Source organism: Phocoena sinus, chromosome 5 (genome assembly GCF_008692025.1).
Source record: "Phocoena sinus isolate mPhoSin1 chromosome 5, mPhoSin1.pri, whole genome shotgun sequence".
NCBI classification, from domain to species: Eukaryota; Metazoa; Chordata; class Mammalia; order Artiodactyla; family Phocoenidae; genus Phocoena; species Phocoena sinus.
This window is the reverse complement of record NC_045767.1, coordinates 35435-52221: the sequence shown is the minus strand read 5'-3', so window position 1 is coordinate 52221 and position 16787 is coordinate 35435. Positions and strand designations below refer to the sequence as shown.

Genomic DNA, 16787 nt, shown 5'->3' with positions numbered 1-16787 from the left:
TGACCCCTCCCTCCCCCTGGAGAATCTACTACGAAGACAAGTGCTTCTGAGCTGTCACACACAGGGTGGTCAGTGACTGCTGTGTCTATACGGTCAGTTTTGGCAAAGGGTGTCGGTGTAACAGGACGGCAGGCGCTCCCTCGGGCCAAGCGAAGGGGTCCATCCAACTCCAGCTCAGACGGTGCCTTTGCCCTGCGGGCCTCCCTCTGCCCCAGGGCCAACACGGGGCGGGGTGTGGGGGGGTCTAATCTCCTTGTCGGACGCTGCACACGCAGCACAGGGCCGATGCTCTCCGCAGCAGGTAGGCTCGCCCAGCTCATGTCTGCCCTCATGCTGCCGCCCTCGCAGGAGAACAGCAGCAAGGCAGGATCCCAGGCAGACCGTGGGGACCTCAGGCTCTGACTCGCAGACTCTGCCACCCCATTCTGTCCACTTGCTAAGGCCCCACTCACCTGTCAAAACTCCGGCTGAGGGGCTCCTCCTGGGAAGCCCTTCCCGACCCCCGGTACCCATCAGTGGGTGCTCACCCGGTCTGGGCTTTGGGCTCAGAGAACTATGCTCACACTTGCATTAGGGTTTATGGTCCTGGCTTGTAGCTGATTATGGGAGGAACAATTTTTTCAATCTCTCCATACTACTCTCAGTATATCGATAAAAGCCACATACAAAAAAACGTTGCCTCTCACTGTTAGAGGGTACCAGGCTCTGTCTCATAGGATACATTTTTCTTAAAAACTGACCTCTGTATAATCTGACACAAAAAAAGACGTTGTTCCATCATATTCCACAAAATGCTTTGGGAATAACTTCACCCATGTTTCATCTCCGTAAAAGATGATTCTTTTCCCCGCTGCTTTTGCTCGTGTGATCACGTTGTCTTCCAGCAGTGTGGGAGAATTGAGGTTCCTGACGACATCGATGAAGCCGGGGAGGCTCCCTGTCATCAACGCCTGCAGAAGGAAGCATTCAGGGGTCAGACCACAGAATCCAAGCACAGCGTGGGAACAGGCACAGAAGGTGATTCCAACGAATGCAAGAGGCAAGCATAGAGCTAAAGCAACACCAGTGGGGAAGGCTGGGCCAGTATTAGGACAAAGGGGGAAAAGCTACACAGATTCTTGGCAAAACCAGCAAACTCAGTAAGTGAAGAACTGACCATATTTCAGCCGATGAGAGGACAAAGGAGGAGGCCGTGGGGTAGCTAGAGGGCTGTGGTCAAAAAAGCAGTGACGGATGATAAGAAATGAAACAAATGGCAAAGGGTGGTATGCACTCTGTATACCCAAACCCACTGTCAGGTCCTCATCTAAGCTTCAGATCTGCTTCATGTGACAAGCAAACTCCACACACTGATCCTGAAACCCAGCCATTCTACTGTCCCCCCACCCGCCGAGAGAAAGAGCAGCCTCCCACACACCCAGGGAGGAAAGCGGTCCCTAAACAGGAACTCTGAGGAATCCTCGCAGTAAACTCGCCCAGGGATGCTGGTGGGGCCACCTCCCCGCCCCACTCAGCACCGTAATTTCTTGGAGGAGCAGGTGGGTGCGACATGTCTTCACACCTTTCTGCTATAAAGTCAACCACCTCCCTCATTTTACCAGAATCTAAATGGGTCGTGGGTCTCCATGATCTGGAGTTTGCTGACAACCTACAACACTGGCGTCCAGGGACCTGTGCAATGAAAATAAAGAGGAATCTGGACAGTGCTAACAAGTGTAATCATTTTGCCAAGACTTCTTTAACAGCAAAGTAACGCAAAATGAGTTAATCTTGGACTTTGAGAATGAGGAGCTTGGCAAACCCTCTCCCTGAAGAGCAACAATAAAACTGGATAAAACTGTCAAAAACAACCCCTTCAAGACTTTGAACTCAGCGAAGATATACACAAATTGAAATGTTCTTATCCAAAACACGTCCGCATTTCGGTAAGAACTGAGAGCACCTGTGGGGTTTTAACCTGGGCTGCTCCCCTCCCGCACACCCAGTTCTGTGACGCGGCAGCCATGAGGACCCGGAGGGGCCTGCCCAATCCGGCACTCCACGGAGAAGCCCCATGCCAGGGACAAGGCGAAAACAGGGAAGGCCGACGTCACAGCTACCTGAGGCTTCAATGCTGGCTGTAATAAGACACAGCAAAAAGTCTGCAAAGGGGGTCTGGGGAATGGGACAGATGCGGTAGGCTTCTGTGAGCTCCCACATGGTCCTGGAATCTGGAAGGCTGTGTGCACACACAGGGGGAGTGTACACTCAGGGGAGAACAGAGAGGGCCTAGCTGCCTGGTCCTTCCAGCTGAACACAGGCCCTGCTCAAACAAAGTGAGAGTCAGGGAAGACTCATAAACTGCCTGAAGAGTGGCTGATGGCTGGAGCCACACACAGAGACCCCCTGTAGAGAGTGGAGGCCACACCACAATGTGTTTAGGCACAACCTGTGACCAGTCGTTGCCTCACCACTCAGCCATCCCGACCTGGCTGCCCCTCAGGAAGAGTGGCTTAAAAAAAACCCCAGGAATTAAAAAAAACACAACAAGCAGAGACATCAGTGAGTGTACATTTCAGGACTTCAGGAGAGACAGACTCTCTAGAAGTAGCCTCAGCAAGTCAGCAAAACAGCGACAGTCACCAGCACTCCCGGGTGGGGGTCGGGGCCCAGAGCCGAGGTGTACTATACTGTACTATACTGTACAAACTGTACTATACTGTATTGTATGAAAATTCTACCTCAATGAAGTTATTTTTTAAAATGTGAGCCTTTCACCCCAAAATTCTACTTCCTAGAGGTAACCAGTTACTTTGGGTGAGCATCCTTTCATCCGTATATGTACAATCAGAAATATATAAAGTACGTATTTTTTTTTTTTTTTACCAAAATGGTAACAAACTATATAGATAGTTCTGCAACTTGCTTTTTTCACTTAATAACATATCACGAACCCCTTTCCACAGAAAACATACAGGTATTTCACCTTCTTTTTTAAAAACAGCTACAAAGTACTCCAGTGTTTGGATATACGATGTATATATCCAACACGAATTTAATGACAATTGTTTTATTTTTATTTTTGAAAGCAGAAAAGAGAATTTATTTTATGGATACTGAGTACCCACGAGCAGAGAGGAGAGATTTAACTTTTGGAAAGCTAACAGGAACTAAGGCTAGCGGCTCTCTCAGTCACTCAAAGGACACAGTCTCGCATGTGTCCTTTTTATTTCTCTGTATGTCTGTTTTCTTTTTGTCACTCTTCCCCCCCTTTTTTTTTTTACATCTTTATTGGAGTATAATTGCTTTACAATGTTGTGTTAGTTTCTGATGTATAACAAAGTGAATCAGCTCTATGCATATGTGTATCCCCATATCCCCTCCCTCTTGCGTCTCCCTCCCACCCTCTTTAATCCCACCCGCGTAGATGGTTGCAAAGCACCTTGCAAAGCACCGAGCTGATCTCCCTGTGCTATGCAGCTGCTTCCCACTAGCTATCTGTTTTACATTTCGTAGTGTACATATGTCAATGCTACTGTCCACTTCATCCCAGCTTACCCTTCCCCCTCCCCATGTCCTCAAGTCCATTCTCTATGTTTGTGTCTTTATTCCTGTCCTACCCCTAGGTTCATCAGAACCATTTTTTTTTTTTTAGTTTTTAGATTTTTTAGATGTGCTACCATATGGTATTTGTTTTTCTCTTTCTGACTTACTTCACTCTGTATGACAGACTCTAGATCCATCCACCTCATAACAAATAGCTCAATTTCGTTTCTTTTTATGGCTGAGTAATATTCCATTGTATATCTGTGCCACATCTTCTTTATCCATTCCTCTGTCGATGGACACTTAGGTTGCTTCCATGTCCTGGCTGTTGTAAATAGTGCTGCAATGAACATTGTGGTACATGACTCTTTTTGAATTATGGTTTTCTCAGGGTATATGCCCAGTAGTGGGATTGCTAGGTCACATGGTAGTTCCACTTTTAGTTTTTTAAGGAACCTCCATACTGTTCTCCATAGTGGCTGTATCAATGTACATTCCCACCAACAGTGCAGGAGGGTTCCCTCTTCTCCACACCCTCTCCAGCATTTATTGTTGTAGATTTTTTTGTTGATGGCCATTCTGACCAGTGCGAGGTGATAGCTCATTGTAGTTTTGACTTGCATTTCTCTAATGATTAGTGATGTTGGGCATCTTTTCATGTGTTTTTTGGCAATCTGTGTGTCTTCTTTGGAGAAATGTCTATTTAGGTCTTCTGCCCATTTTTTGGATTGGGTTGTTTGTTTTTTTGATATTGAGCTGCATGAGCTGCTTGTAAATTTTGGAGATTAATCCTTTGTCAGTTGCTTTGTTTGTAAGTATTTTCTCCCATTCTGAGGGTTGTCTTTTGGTCTTGTTTATGGTTTCCTTTGCAGTGCAAAAGCTTTTAAGTTTCATTAGGTCTCATTTGTTTATTTTTGTTTTTATTTCCATTTCTCTAGGAGGTGGGTCAAAAAGGATCTTGCTGTGATTTATGTCATTGAGTGTTCTGCCTAAGTTTTCCTCTAAGAGTTTTATAGTGTCTGGCCTTACATTTAGGTCTTTAATCCATTTTGAGTTTATTTTTGTGTATGGTGTTAGAAAATGTTCTAACTTTATTCTTTTACATGTAGCTGTCCATTTTTCCCAGCACCACTTATTGAAGAGGCTTTCTTTTCTCCTTCGTATACTCTTGCCTCCTTTATCAAAGATAAGGTGACCTCATGTGTGTGGGTTTACCTCTGGACTTTCTATCCTGTTCCATTAATCTACATTTCTGTTTTTGTGCCAGTACCATACTGTCTTGATTACTGTAGCTTTGTAGTATAGTAGTCTGGAAGCCTGATTCCTCCAGCTCTGTTTTTCTTTCTCAAGATTGCTGTGGCTATTCGGAGTCTTTTGTGATTCCATACAAATTGTCCAATTTTTTGTTCTAGTTCTGTGAAAAATGTAATGGCAATTGCTTTTAAAAAGCCTCCAGTGGAAGTGCCATTTGAGCTGAGGTGTGAAGGTGGAGTGTTGTCTAGGTGAGGTGAGGTGAGGCTTTTCAGGGCAAAACACAGCAAACTGCAAAAACCCCAAGGTGAAAGGGGGCAGCACACATGGGGAATGGAGCTAGGTGTGATCTGCGTGGATAAAACACACAGGAAGAGGGAAATCGGCTCAGATGAGGGTGAAGAGGTAAACGGGGGAAGACCATGCACCCTGAGGCCTGGGTTAGGAGGCAGAGTGTAAGCCACTGGAGGACTGTTGGGACTAGAGCAGAGCAACGTGATCTGTTTGGACAGGTTCTGGGTGAGAAGTGCTGGGATAGTTTTACAGTCCAGGCTCACACCATAGCAGACTGGCCTACAGTGGGGGTAGTGGAGCTGCTGGCAGAGTCCAGTTAGTCACATAAACGGTATACAGAGATCTGTTCGCCTCATTTCTTGTGAGGAGTGTTTTCATCAGCCTTTCAATTTTTACAGTGTGATAAGACTCTTTAGTTGCCTTTAATCTGATTACCAGTACAGTTAAGAATCTTTTCCTATGCTTACTGGCATATTTCCATTTCTTTCTATGTGGATTTCTTTATATCCTTTGTCCAGTTGCTCCTGGATTGTTGCCCTTGATTGGATCCTCTTTACATATCATGGGGTTCACATCTTGTTTGCTGTGTTAACTGTAAATAATTTGTCCATTTATTGTCTGTCAGTTGACTTTGTTTATAATGTCTTCCACCACTTGGGGTTGAATCTATCCACCCTTTCCTCTGGGCTTTTATAAGGCACTTCCCTCCTCTTCACACTAGTTTGGGTTCACACGGACATTTTTAAGAAGGGCAGGGACTACCTGGTATCCCCTTCACCCCAGGAAACATGCAGGCAGCAAAAAAGTTGCAGCTGAGAGCCCAGGAATTTTGAGTGCTTGTCTGTCATCTCCTTGGAGGTTTCCCTGGGGTTGCTGTGGTCTTGGGAACAGCAGTTTCCTGACTTCTGAGAATTAAGGAGGGCTCTGCAGAGACTATTAAAAGAGAATTTGATCTGGTCACCTTATTCTGTATAACACAGTGTTGCTGTATAACACAGTGTGACCGATCGAGGCTCTGGAACTAGGCAAACATAAGGTTATGCTCGGTTTCTGATGCCAGCTGTGAGATTTCACACTTCAAGCCTGTTTCCTCATCTGGGAAATGGAGAAGAGAGTGGCACCAACATCGTGGAGCTTCCATGGGGCTGTGGTAAGAGTGTACAAGACAGTGTCTGCACCACAGCCAGTGGTAACTGCCGCTGTTACAACTATAAATTCCCAGGAAAAGGAAAGGCATTCAAAAATCAGTTACAACGTTTTAGAAGGAAGCTACTGCAGCATCTTAACATGTGAACATGCTACTAGAGACATTAGTCTTGAAATTTTAAAACTGGTGTCTCGTGGCAATTGTATCAGCACCTCCAGATGAACTAAGTCCCTTCCTAGGTGGAGGCAGGGCAGGGGACACACTCCTTAGCCAACACTACCTGATCCTATCAAATTCCAGAGCAAGGTAACCCTAACTCCAGGATGGACTTCCTGTATACTAGCTCCTCCCTGATAGAGAATGAGGAGCAAGAAACTGCAAAGGACCCAAAACAAAACACTGGTTTGGTAAAATGAAACCAAAGGGAGGACCACACCGGCCAATGTGCAAGGCTGAACAGAACCTGGAGCCACCACGCTCACTTACATTTTTTCTTACAAATCTGCCCAGATTCCTAACAACTCTTTTCTTATAAGAACAAAGGAGGAATGGGCTCCTCCCACACTTCTGACAGGACAGGTAAAGAAAGCAGTGATCCTGGTGGTCAGGAGCCTGGATGCCTTGCTTCCAGCTTCCACAGGACTTGTTTCAGCAGAACGACTGCACCCCAAAAGGCTGTTCCCAAGCATCCTGACTACAGGTGGCCTCCCCGACTCCCCATCACTCTCTATCACATTCTCCTCCTCAATTTCTTCTGTAGCATTTATCACCTCCTGAAACAATTTTGATTATTTATTTGTATACTTACATATTTTCTGTCCCCTCAATTAGAAAGTAAGCTTCATGAGGACAGGACAGTTGCTGTCTTGTTTTTTCACTGAATCCCTCTTATCTAGAACAGCACACAGTACATATAGATCCTCAATAAATATTGAATGAAGGCCAAACCACATCCAAAAGAGGCAGAGAGAATGGGAAACTCAAGAAAAAAAAATCAGCTGAACCCCTTCAATCCCAGACTGCTTTACTCACCCAGTAAACATTTGTTGAGTAACTACTAATGCTGCCCCCAAGCTTTAAATCAAGAAGTGACACCTTTTCACCAACTAATAAGGTGTCACACCATCATCCACAGATGTAAGGTTCAGCCAGAGACTTCTACTCCATACCGGCCTGCAGTATATTCACAAACTTTTAAGGTCCTCTGTCCTTTTCTGATCCCACTTCTTTACTCAACCTTCGGGTCTAAGCTTGAATGCAATTTCCTCAGACAGGCTTTTCTGAACCACCCCAATCTAAATTGAGCCCCCAACCAGCACTGAACATCACGCTCTGTTCTTTTTCATTATGCATTAATCACACTTTGTAACTGCACATTTACTTGTATGTTCATTTGTTTAATGGCTACGTCTCTCATTAGAGACTGAAAGTTCCATGAAGGCAGAGATGTTATTTAAAAAAAAAACTTGTTTTTGAGCAAATCAATAAAGCTTTACTCTTTTCTTTCCCCACAGTTCTTAAGTAAAGCAGTAAAGCATATGTACTTCAAAGGCACTCCCACTAGGCTGAATACCTGAAGGCGGTTTATAGAGTAAAAACAGGTATATGTGAGGCCAGATCATGTTGGTTTGGTCACTGTGTATACTAAAATTTTGTACAAGTTATTTAACTTATCTGAATTTGCTTCCTCATCCATAAAGTCAAATGATTGAACTAGATAACCCTAGAGGCTCCCCCCAGAATTCTAACTGACCCACTGATGATTAAAGAAGATAGCAGGTTAGCAAGGAGCATGGTATCTCTTGGATTAGATTGGCCTAGATGATCTGGCTCTAAATGTTATGCTTCCCATGAAGCATGAGCTTTTGGCTACCTTTACAGAGGGCATAAATCATGGGTCTTAGTCCCATCCTATCTGGAAGGCTTTTTCAGCATTCTATTGCCCCAGCCAGGTTGACAGCACCAAACTAATTTCCACTTAGTTAAAATTGGGACTCCAAGTAACAGACTACAGAGAGCCCCTCTAAACCCCTGAAAGAGCCAAACCATGATCTATATATAATACGTTCAGTCAAACTGTTTACCTTGATTCGAGGCATAGTAACTGTAGGTGGCTTTGCTTCAGCCACAAAACTGTGAGATGATCCTTTTTCCACAAGATAAGTTGTGTAGGGCATAAATTTCACACCCTTTGACCCAAACACGAAGTCATCTCTCAAGGCGTCTATCAGCATAATAACAACTTTACTGAAGAGAGGTGGTGGGAGCTTGGTCCAGTTGGAAATGGCTCCTAAGAGTGTTTGAAAAAGAAAAAGAAAATTGAATTTCACCTTTATTTAGCATTCAAGCACCTTATAATCTAGCTTCTGCACATACTCTGTCACACCTACATATCCTGAGCCAAAGAAAAAGGCCTGTTCTTGGGAAACAACGCTGGGATCAGGGGGTGGGCAACAAGTAAGCTCAGCGAGCCCTAATATTATGTGGTGAATTACCCTTAGCATGATGGGGAGCACTGGCACAGAGGAGTCCCTTCGTGAGTATCCTGGAATGGGACATTAGGGAGATTGCCCTAAAACACAGTGTTGCAGGTAGGGGATGGGCGAGCATTTACAAACTGCCTTCCATGGTTAGTAGCTGGTATTGTGTGGATTTGATCCAAAACGTGAGTTCCTTTACCTAAGATATACTGTTGGGTAGGTGAGGGCTAGGGAGGGGCCTAGACAGGGAGGTCTTAACTACTGGAAAAAACGGGGTCTTGGAGGAATGCCATAGAAGAAAACACGAGAGGTCGGCAGCAATCTTATCTGTTGTGTCTTCCTGAGCAAAAAGGGTGCCTGGAACAGGGAGTGACCCAAACATCTGCTCAGGGAAGGGGGTTGGGGTGTCACTGGATGAGTAGAGCTGGGGAGACGCTTACTCTTTACGGGTATGGAGATCTTACTTTGCGGTGACCAGGGAGGAGGATCTTAGTAGGGCTGGTAGTGGTGCTTGCCACAAACTTGTAGGATACATAAAAGGAGGCTGGAACGGTAAGAAGGGGACCCTAGGGGGATGGGGACCAGAATGGAAGAGACCACCCGGGAGCCGCGGGAAGAAGTCCAAGAGGCGAGGCTCATAAGAAGGGTCCTCCGGGAAGAGTGGGGCCCGGGGAGCAGAGACGCCCGGGGAGCGGTCCATACCAGCCGAGGGTTCGGGCGCTGGGGACTCTGTTTGGTGCTCCGTCCCGGAAAAGGAACAAACGGGAGCCGGGAAGAATCCTCGGAGGAAGAGCGCGACCCCGAGCACCTCGATCACTACGCAGCAGGCGGCGAAGGTCCCGGAGCCCAGCCGCATCGTGCCCACCAGCCGGGCCGGGATCCGGGTTCCCGGACTCCAAGTCACGTCTCGCCCAAAAGCACCGGCTTCCGCCTCCAGGGAGCCGCCTCCGAGCAAGCGCGAACTGGAGGTCAGGACAGGTGCCCGGCGCCCCCGCGTCTGCCGTCGCGCCGGAAATACGCGCCAGGGTCCGGGCGCTTCCGGGGCGGGGCGGTCCTGATCTCACGGGCGTCTCGTGTACTTCTGGGGCGTCTGCCGGCAAGGCACCGCTAGCCCCGTGTTAAGGTCTGAGCCCCTCCGGCTGTCTCGGGTTTATGGAGTCTATGCTGTGTGCCGTGCCTCCTGCCAGGAGCTGTCACGCATTTTGCCGCGTTTGCTCCTCAGCAGCCTGCTGAGTCAGGTGCCATCGCCCTGAGAGCCCTCGTGTGTCTTGGGCAGGTCTGTGCAGAGGACGCCGTCTCCGACCACGGCTTCGAGTTGGGCTGCCGTTACCTCGCTAAGTGACCTCCAGAAGGCAAGCAGACTTCCTGGGTCTGGGTGTCCCTGTGCGGGATTGGACCCCGGGACTTTCTTGGGGCCGCATCCAGACCCCTTTACTGCCTGGTGCCTCCATCTCCGGCTTCTGGGTGTGCTGGGGGCCCACAGCTCACAGCCACCCCCTTCTCTGAATAGTTAATTGTCCTTGGGGAACTGCTGCGCCCTGGAAGTTACCACTCCCCAAACGCCTGGAGCTCATGACTGACTGGGGTTGCAGTATAAAGGCCCAGCTCCTTTGCCTCCAAGAGAGTTGACTCGGGCTATTTGTGCTCCGAGCTTCTCTGGAATGAAGCTGAAGGTAGTCTTAAGCTAAGACCACATCCCTGCTGCTTTCTCCTGCTTTCTTCACATCCTCCTCCCCAGAGCCTTCTCTTGTTAAGGCTTATGCACCCGACCTCCCTTCTAAGGCTGTCCTTTAAGGAGACTAGGTCCAAGGCAGACTCCAAGGTGTGTCTCCGAGCCTTAAATGTGATGAGTCTATAACGAGTCAGTTTTCCCAAGCTCTGACGCTGACAGTTTAAGCTTCTACCACCTTCTCACCAGTACACAGTAACCATGCATGTTGGTAATAACCATTTAATGACAGCTGAGGTTTATCTAGTTTATCACCTGCCGGGCACTAGATCAAGCCCTTTAAATGGATTATTTTATTTGGTTAACACAACAACCCTTTGAAGTAGGTAGTTTTATTATTTTTTATTGCAGACAAAGAAATGATGTCAGAATGTAAAGTAGCATATCCAAAGTAACACAGCTAAACAGCCACAGAGCCAAGATTCAGAGCTATCAGTCTGACTCTGAGCCTGAGCTTTGAATCTCCACACTTTGCTAACATCTCAGAAAAACAAAAAACATCTTCTCCCTTCCAGTGGTTCTTGTTATGGGCTCAATTGGGTGCTCCCCAAAATTCATATATTGAAGGCCTAACCCGCAGTAGGTCTTAACGTGATTTTATTTGGAGACAGTGCTTTTAAAGATATAATTAAGTCAAAATGAGGTCATTTGGGTGGGCTCTAATCCGATGTGACTGGTGTCCTTAGAAAAGAGATTGGGACACACAGGCACGGAGGGAAGACCATGTGCACACATGGTGAGAAGGTGGCCATCTAGGAGCCAAGGAGAAAGGCCTGAGGAGAAACAAACACTGCCAACACCTTGATCTTGGACTTCTGGCCTTTGGAACTGTCAGAAAGTAAATTTCTGTTGCTTAAGCCACCCAATCTGTGGTACTTTATTATGGCAGCCCTAGCAAATAAATACAGTCTGTATTAGATTTATATCTCTTCATAACAAATACCACAAACTTAGTAACTTAAAACTAAGTTTTATGATTTATGATCTCAGTGTCTGTGGGTGAGGAGCCTGGGCATAGCTTGGTGGGTCCTCTGCAAGGTTGCATTCGAGGTATTGGCTAGGGCTATGTTTGCATCTGGAGTCTCGACTGGGGAAGGATCCAGTTCCGCTCTCACTCAGGCTGTTGACAGAATTCATTTCCTTGCAGCAATAGGACTGAGGCCCTGGCTTCCTGCTAGCCGCTAGCCAGAGGCCACCCTTGACTCCTAGACACATAGGCCTCCCTAAATAGCCTTTGACGTTTCTGTGAATTAAAACTATGATGTTCTAGGTTTATGTATGAAATAGATAACTAGTGAGAACCGACTGTATAGCACAGAGAACTCTACTTGGTGTTCTGTGGTGACCTGGATGGGAAGGACGTCCAGGAGGGAGGGGATGAATGTGTACGTAAGGCTGATTCACTTTTCTGGACAGCAGAAACTAACACAACGTTGTAAAGCAACTATACTCCAGAAACAAACAAACAAACAAAACTCCTGGGTGACACAGAATCAGTGATCCCTGGGAATCCCTCTGGCAGTGTGTCGTTATTCAGCTGGGCATGGCTGGGGGAGATGCAGACACTGGGTGGGGGTCAGACCTTACAGGGGCTGCTGAACATCTCTGTTCCTTTTCCTTTGCTGTCCAGGAGTGAGAATCCAGAATAATGAGAGGACAGCCAGCAGGGGAAGGAAGTGCCCGGGAGGCGAGTTGGTCTGTTTGTATTTTCCTTATTTTAGCATGTATTTTGTTATTGTGTGTTTTTGCTAGGAAATCACCAATTTCCTGTGGATTTCCAGTTTGATGCAATAGGTTTCTCTTGAGTTTTAATTTTTCCTCTTTCTCTAGTTTTCAACAGAATTGTCACAATTACGAACAGATATGGGTACCTTATTGATAACTAAACTCCATATTTTATTTGGGTTCCCTTCGTTCTCCCATTTTGTGTCCTAGGATCCCATCCAGGGTATCCCATGGCATTGAGTCATAGTGTCACTTTAGTATGTTTTCAGCTTTGACATTTTCTCACACTGTCCTTCCCTCTATGACCTCAGCAGTGTTGAGGTGGACTAGTCAGGTATTTCGTAGATTGTCCCGCATTGGCATTTACTTGGTGTTTTTCTTGTGATTAAAATGGGGTCATGGGTTTTGAGGAAGCAGATCACAGGGGTAAAGTGCTTTCTTGTGACTTTATGTCGTGGGAACATACATCAGGGCAACTTATCACTGTTCATGTTAGCTTTGCCCTTCTGGCTCAGGTAGTGTTTGTCAGATTTTCCCCACTGTGAAGTTACTCTTTCCCTAAGTCTGTACCGTGTGTCTTCTTTAGGATGAAGCCACTGTGTGGCACCCACACTTCAGGAGAGGGGAGTGTTTTATTTACCGCTGCTGTGTACTAACATTTGGAATTGGGCAGTGTGACCCTCCAACTTTGAATTTCTTTTGAAAAATTGTTTTATCTCTTTGGGGTCTCTAGAAATTCCGTATTTTGGCGTTTCACATTTTGCTCCCCTTCACATGGATGTACCCCAGTTTGCTTATGCATTCATCTCCTGAAGACATCCTGATTCCATTTAGGTTTAGACATTATGGGTGGAGCTTCTGTGCACGATAGCATCCTTGTTTTTGTTTGGATAGAGTCTTACAAAGCAGTTGTGTAAATATTGAAGGTGTGATTGATGGATCTCAAGGTGTGAGACTTGTTTGGCTTTGGAAAATCCTGCCAAACTGTATCTCAAGGCCGTCTACGCGTTCCATCGGCGATGAAGGAGAGCTGTTGTTCCCCACCCTCCAGTGATCAGGGTCGTCCTTGTGGGAGGAGGTTAGTAGTTCTCATAGGTCCGTATTGCTGTCTTGTTTTACTTTGTGATTCCCTAATGGTATATGATGTCGATCGTGTTTTTATCCACTTATTATCTGTTTATCTTCTTTGGCCAGACATCTATTCTGTTATTTACCCTTTTTTTTTTTTTTTTTTTTTTTTTTTTTTTTGCGGTACACGGGCCTCTCACTGTTGTGGCCTCTCCCGTTGCGGAGCACAGGCTCCGGACGCGCAGGCTCAGCGGCCATGGCTCACGGGCCCAGCCTCTCCACGGCATGTGGGATCTTCCCAGACCGGGGCACGAACCCGTGTCCCCTGCATCGGCAGGTGGACGCTCAACCACTGCGCCACCAGGGAAGCCCTACCCATTTTTAATGCAGTTGTTTGTTTTATAGTTCTTTGTATAATTTGAGTACAAATTCTTTATCAGATATGTGTTTTGCAAATATTTTTCTCCCAGTTTATTGCTTGTTTTTCAGTTTTCTGGAAAAGGCATTTCACCAAGTAGAAATTTTTAATTTTATAAAGAACACGTTACTGGGATAAACCATAATGGAAAAGAATGTATATATGTGTATAATAACTGAGTCACTTTGCTGTACAGCAGAAATTAACACAACATTGTATGGTTTTTTTTTTTTTTTTGCGGTGCTCGGGCCTCTTACTGTTGTGGCCTCTCCCGTTGCGGAGCAACAGGCTTCGGACGCGCAGGCTCAGCGGCCATGGCTCACGGGTGCAGCCGCTCCGCGGCATGTGGGATCTTCCCGGACCGGGGCACGAACCCGTGTCCCCTGCATCGGCAGGTGGACTCTCAACCACTGCGCCACCAGGGAGGCCCTAACACAACATTGTAAATCAACTATACTTCAATAAAAAAAATTAATTTACAAAGAACATGTTATTAACTTTTTTCCTTTTGTGCATTGGCTTTTTGTGTTATGTGTTAAAAGTTAAACCTCATGATCTATGTGCCCAAACCCATGGTCATGTAGATTTTCTTCTATGTTTTCTTTTATAGTTTTATATTTTAAATTTGTCTGTGGACACTTTGGAATGACTTTTGGTGTAAGTTGCAAAGTCTGTGTCTACATTCATTTCATTGCATATGGTTTCTGATTGTTCTATGCCTATTTTTTAAGAAGTCATGGCATATTTGCTGCCATATGTTTGAATTTCCACACATTAGTGAATTCAGCAGGACGGCCAGCAGGGAACTCGGTCTCCTCTGAACTGGGAGTGGGTGCAGCCTGCATTTCCCACTTCGCCAGCACAGGGTGACAAGCCCACTCTTCTTACCAGTGCGCACCTGCCTTTTCTGCACACAGGGCTGGCCTTGTGCACAGCTGACAGGAGCCTGGCCTCCTCAGGAACCTCCAAGGATTTGGCTTCGGGACAATGCAGGGCTGCATCCACGTTGAGATGAGCTCGGTTTCCTCAGGACTGGCTGGGAGGTGCCTCCATGGGAGAAAAAGGTGAGGAAAAAGTGGGGAGAAGCTTGCTGTGCTGACTGCCTGGCTGACTGCCTGGGGTGGGTGTTTGTTTTCAGAGGACCCAGCAGAGGAGGGGCTTGATGTGGAGAATTGTGGGTTTTAGTGAGTTCTGTGTGTGGTGCCGTGTCCCGTGTCCTCCTTTGGCTTGTGATGTTCCATTTTCCAGGCAGTTTATTGAGGGGACTGTCCTTTCCTTGGGGTGTGTCCTTGGCAGCTTTGGCATAAATTAACTGACCACATGTGTGTGGGCTTATTCTTGGGCTCTCTATTCTATTCTTATGGCCCCTTTGTCTCTTTTTGTGTCATTTCTACACTGTTTGGTTACTGTAGCTTCGTAATATGGTTTGAAGTCAGGGAGTGAGTTTCCTCCAGCTGCTGTTCTCCTTTCTCAGGATCCCCTTGGCTGTTCGGGGTCCTTTGTGGTTCCATACAAATGTCAGGACTGTTTGTTCAGTTTCTGTGAAAAATGCCTTTGGCATTTCTGTAGGAATTGCATTGAATATGTATATTTGGGTAGAATGAACATTTTAGCACTACTAATTCTTTCTATCCATGAGCACAGGGTATCTTTCCATTTATTTACGTCTTCAGTTTCTTCATCAATGTCATAACATTTTCAGTGTGCAGGTCTTTCACATCTTTGGGTAAGTTTATCCCTAGGTATTTTGTTCTTCTGATGTTACGGTAAATGGGGTTGTTTTCTTAATTTCTCTAATAGTTTTTTGGTGGGTTGATGTGGAAAACTGGAATTAGAAATCCCACTGTTTCTACCACATCCAGGTCATCCAGAACACCCAAGACGGGACTTCCCTGGTGGTGCGGTGGTTAAGAATCCACCTGCCAATGCACGGGACTTGGGTTCGATCCCTGGTCCAGGAAGATCCCACATGCTGCGGGGCAGCTAAGCCTGTGAGCCACAACTGCTGAGCCCGTGTGCGGCAACTACTGAAGCCCGTGCACCTAGAGCCCGTGCTCCTCAACAAGAGAAGCCACCGCAATGAGAAGCCCACGCACGGCAACGAAGAGTAGGCAACGAAGAGTAGCCCCCGCTTTCCGCAACTAGAGAAAGCCTGCGTGCAGCAACGAAGACCCAACGCAACCATAAATAAATAAATTAAAAAAAATAACTAGACTGTCTTTTCTAATCTGCATGTGTTCAATGTACAATTCTTGTACACCTTTTTCCTCACCTCTATTGGAAGCTGATTCAGAACACATACAACCTCCTGGAGAAACTTGCCCCGACCCTGCTATGTACTGCCACCTAGCTGGCCTGGTACTGAGTCACCAAAAACTTTTGTTCTTTACTTGATTCTTAATTCCTTTAGAATTCATTACTTTACTGTTATAAATGTTTATTGTCCTTGTAATAAATTTTTAATAAATCATTTTTATTTTAAAAATAAAATATTGTACTTTACTCCATAGATGAGTGATGAATGGATCACACTTGACGTATGATTGTAATCTTTTTATAATTATTAAAGTAATACACACGTTATAAAAAAATTGAAATATTACCTAAAGAAAAGAGGTTTGCCAATCCCACCCCCAGAAGTGACCATCTTGAATGGTTTGGTGCATGTCTCTCAGGGTCTATCTGTCTCTCTCTGTCTCTGTCTCTCACACACAAGCAGATTTGTTTACATTTATGTTGATTTCACATCTGTGTGGTCTTACAGATGGGGTCCTGGATGCAGATGGTTGGTCCTCGTGCTTCCCACCTACGAGGACCCTGAAGTCTCCCCTGTAATCAGGGGAGTGGGGGCATCTGAGGGCATTTCCCTCAAAGTATGCCTTAGTGACATTGATTATTTTGAATTAATGTTACTTAAGAAAAGTGCCATGCAAGAGAGACACTTTTTACCTCTTTTTTCTTTTTAGGAAGAAATAAATCTCTCCTGTGAAAGGTACCCCACCTGGGGGCTGAGACCTGAGGGCAGACGGCTGCAGGCGTGCTGGCCCCTGCAAATCAATTCATTTTGGGAACCTTCTGTCGAGATTACTGAGGTGCCAGTTAGCTTTGTGATGACCAAAGCCAACTCCTGTCTCTGCCTGTTTCTGAGAA

The 16787-nt window shown here is 46.0% G+C and overlaps 1 protein-coding gene and 1 long non-coding RNA gene across 12 annotated transcripts in view; one reads left to right on the top strand and one right to left on the bottom strand.

The window, feature by feature from the left end:
* The window catches only part of PIGG (phosphatidylinositol glycan anchor biosynthesis class G), a 40905-nt gene extending 31215 nt beyond the window's left edge, over positions 1-9690 (bottom strand). For 5 of the 11 annotated variants that reach the window (XR_004349963.1, XM_032632348.1, XM_032632347.1 and 2 more), the window contains exons 1-3: positions 9400-9553; positions 8302-8507; positions 741-950 (exon numbers count right to left, since the gene is read on the bottom strand). Coding sequence is in view for 10 of the 11 variants with exons in the window: in XM_032632348.1 (XP_032488239.1) it covers positions 741-950; positions 8302-8507; positions 9400-9553 (570 nt within the window). In the remaining variant the exon portion in view is untranslated. Of the gene's footprint in view, positions 1-740; positions 951-7025; positions 7110-8301; positions 8508-9399 lie in introns of those variants that run through there. The other 6 variants (XM_032632354.1, XM_032632346.1, XM_032632351.1 and 3 more) reach the window with 3 other exon arrangements.
* Positions 9691-9750: 60 nt separating this feature from the next.
* On the top strand, positions 9751-16143 carry LOC116754122. The gene is made up of 4 exons (XR_004349962.1): positions 9751-10370; positions 12057-13229; positions 14555-14701; positions 15500-16143. It is a non-coding gene; the product is annotated as an uncharacterized LOC116754122 (long non-coding RNA).
* Positions 16144-16787: the final 644 nt, after the last annotated feature.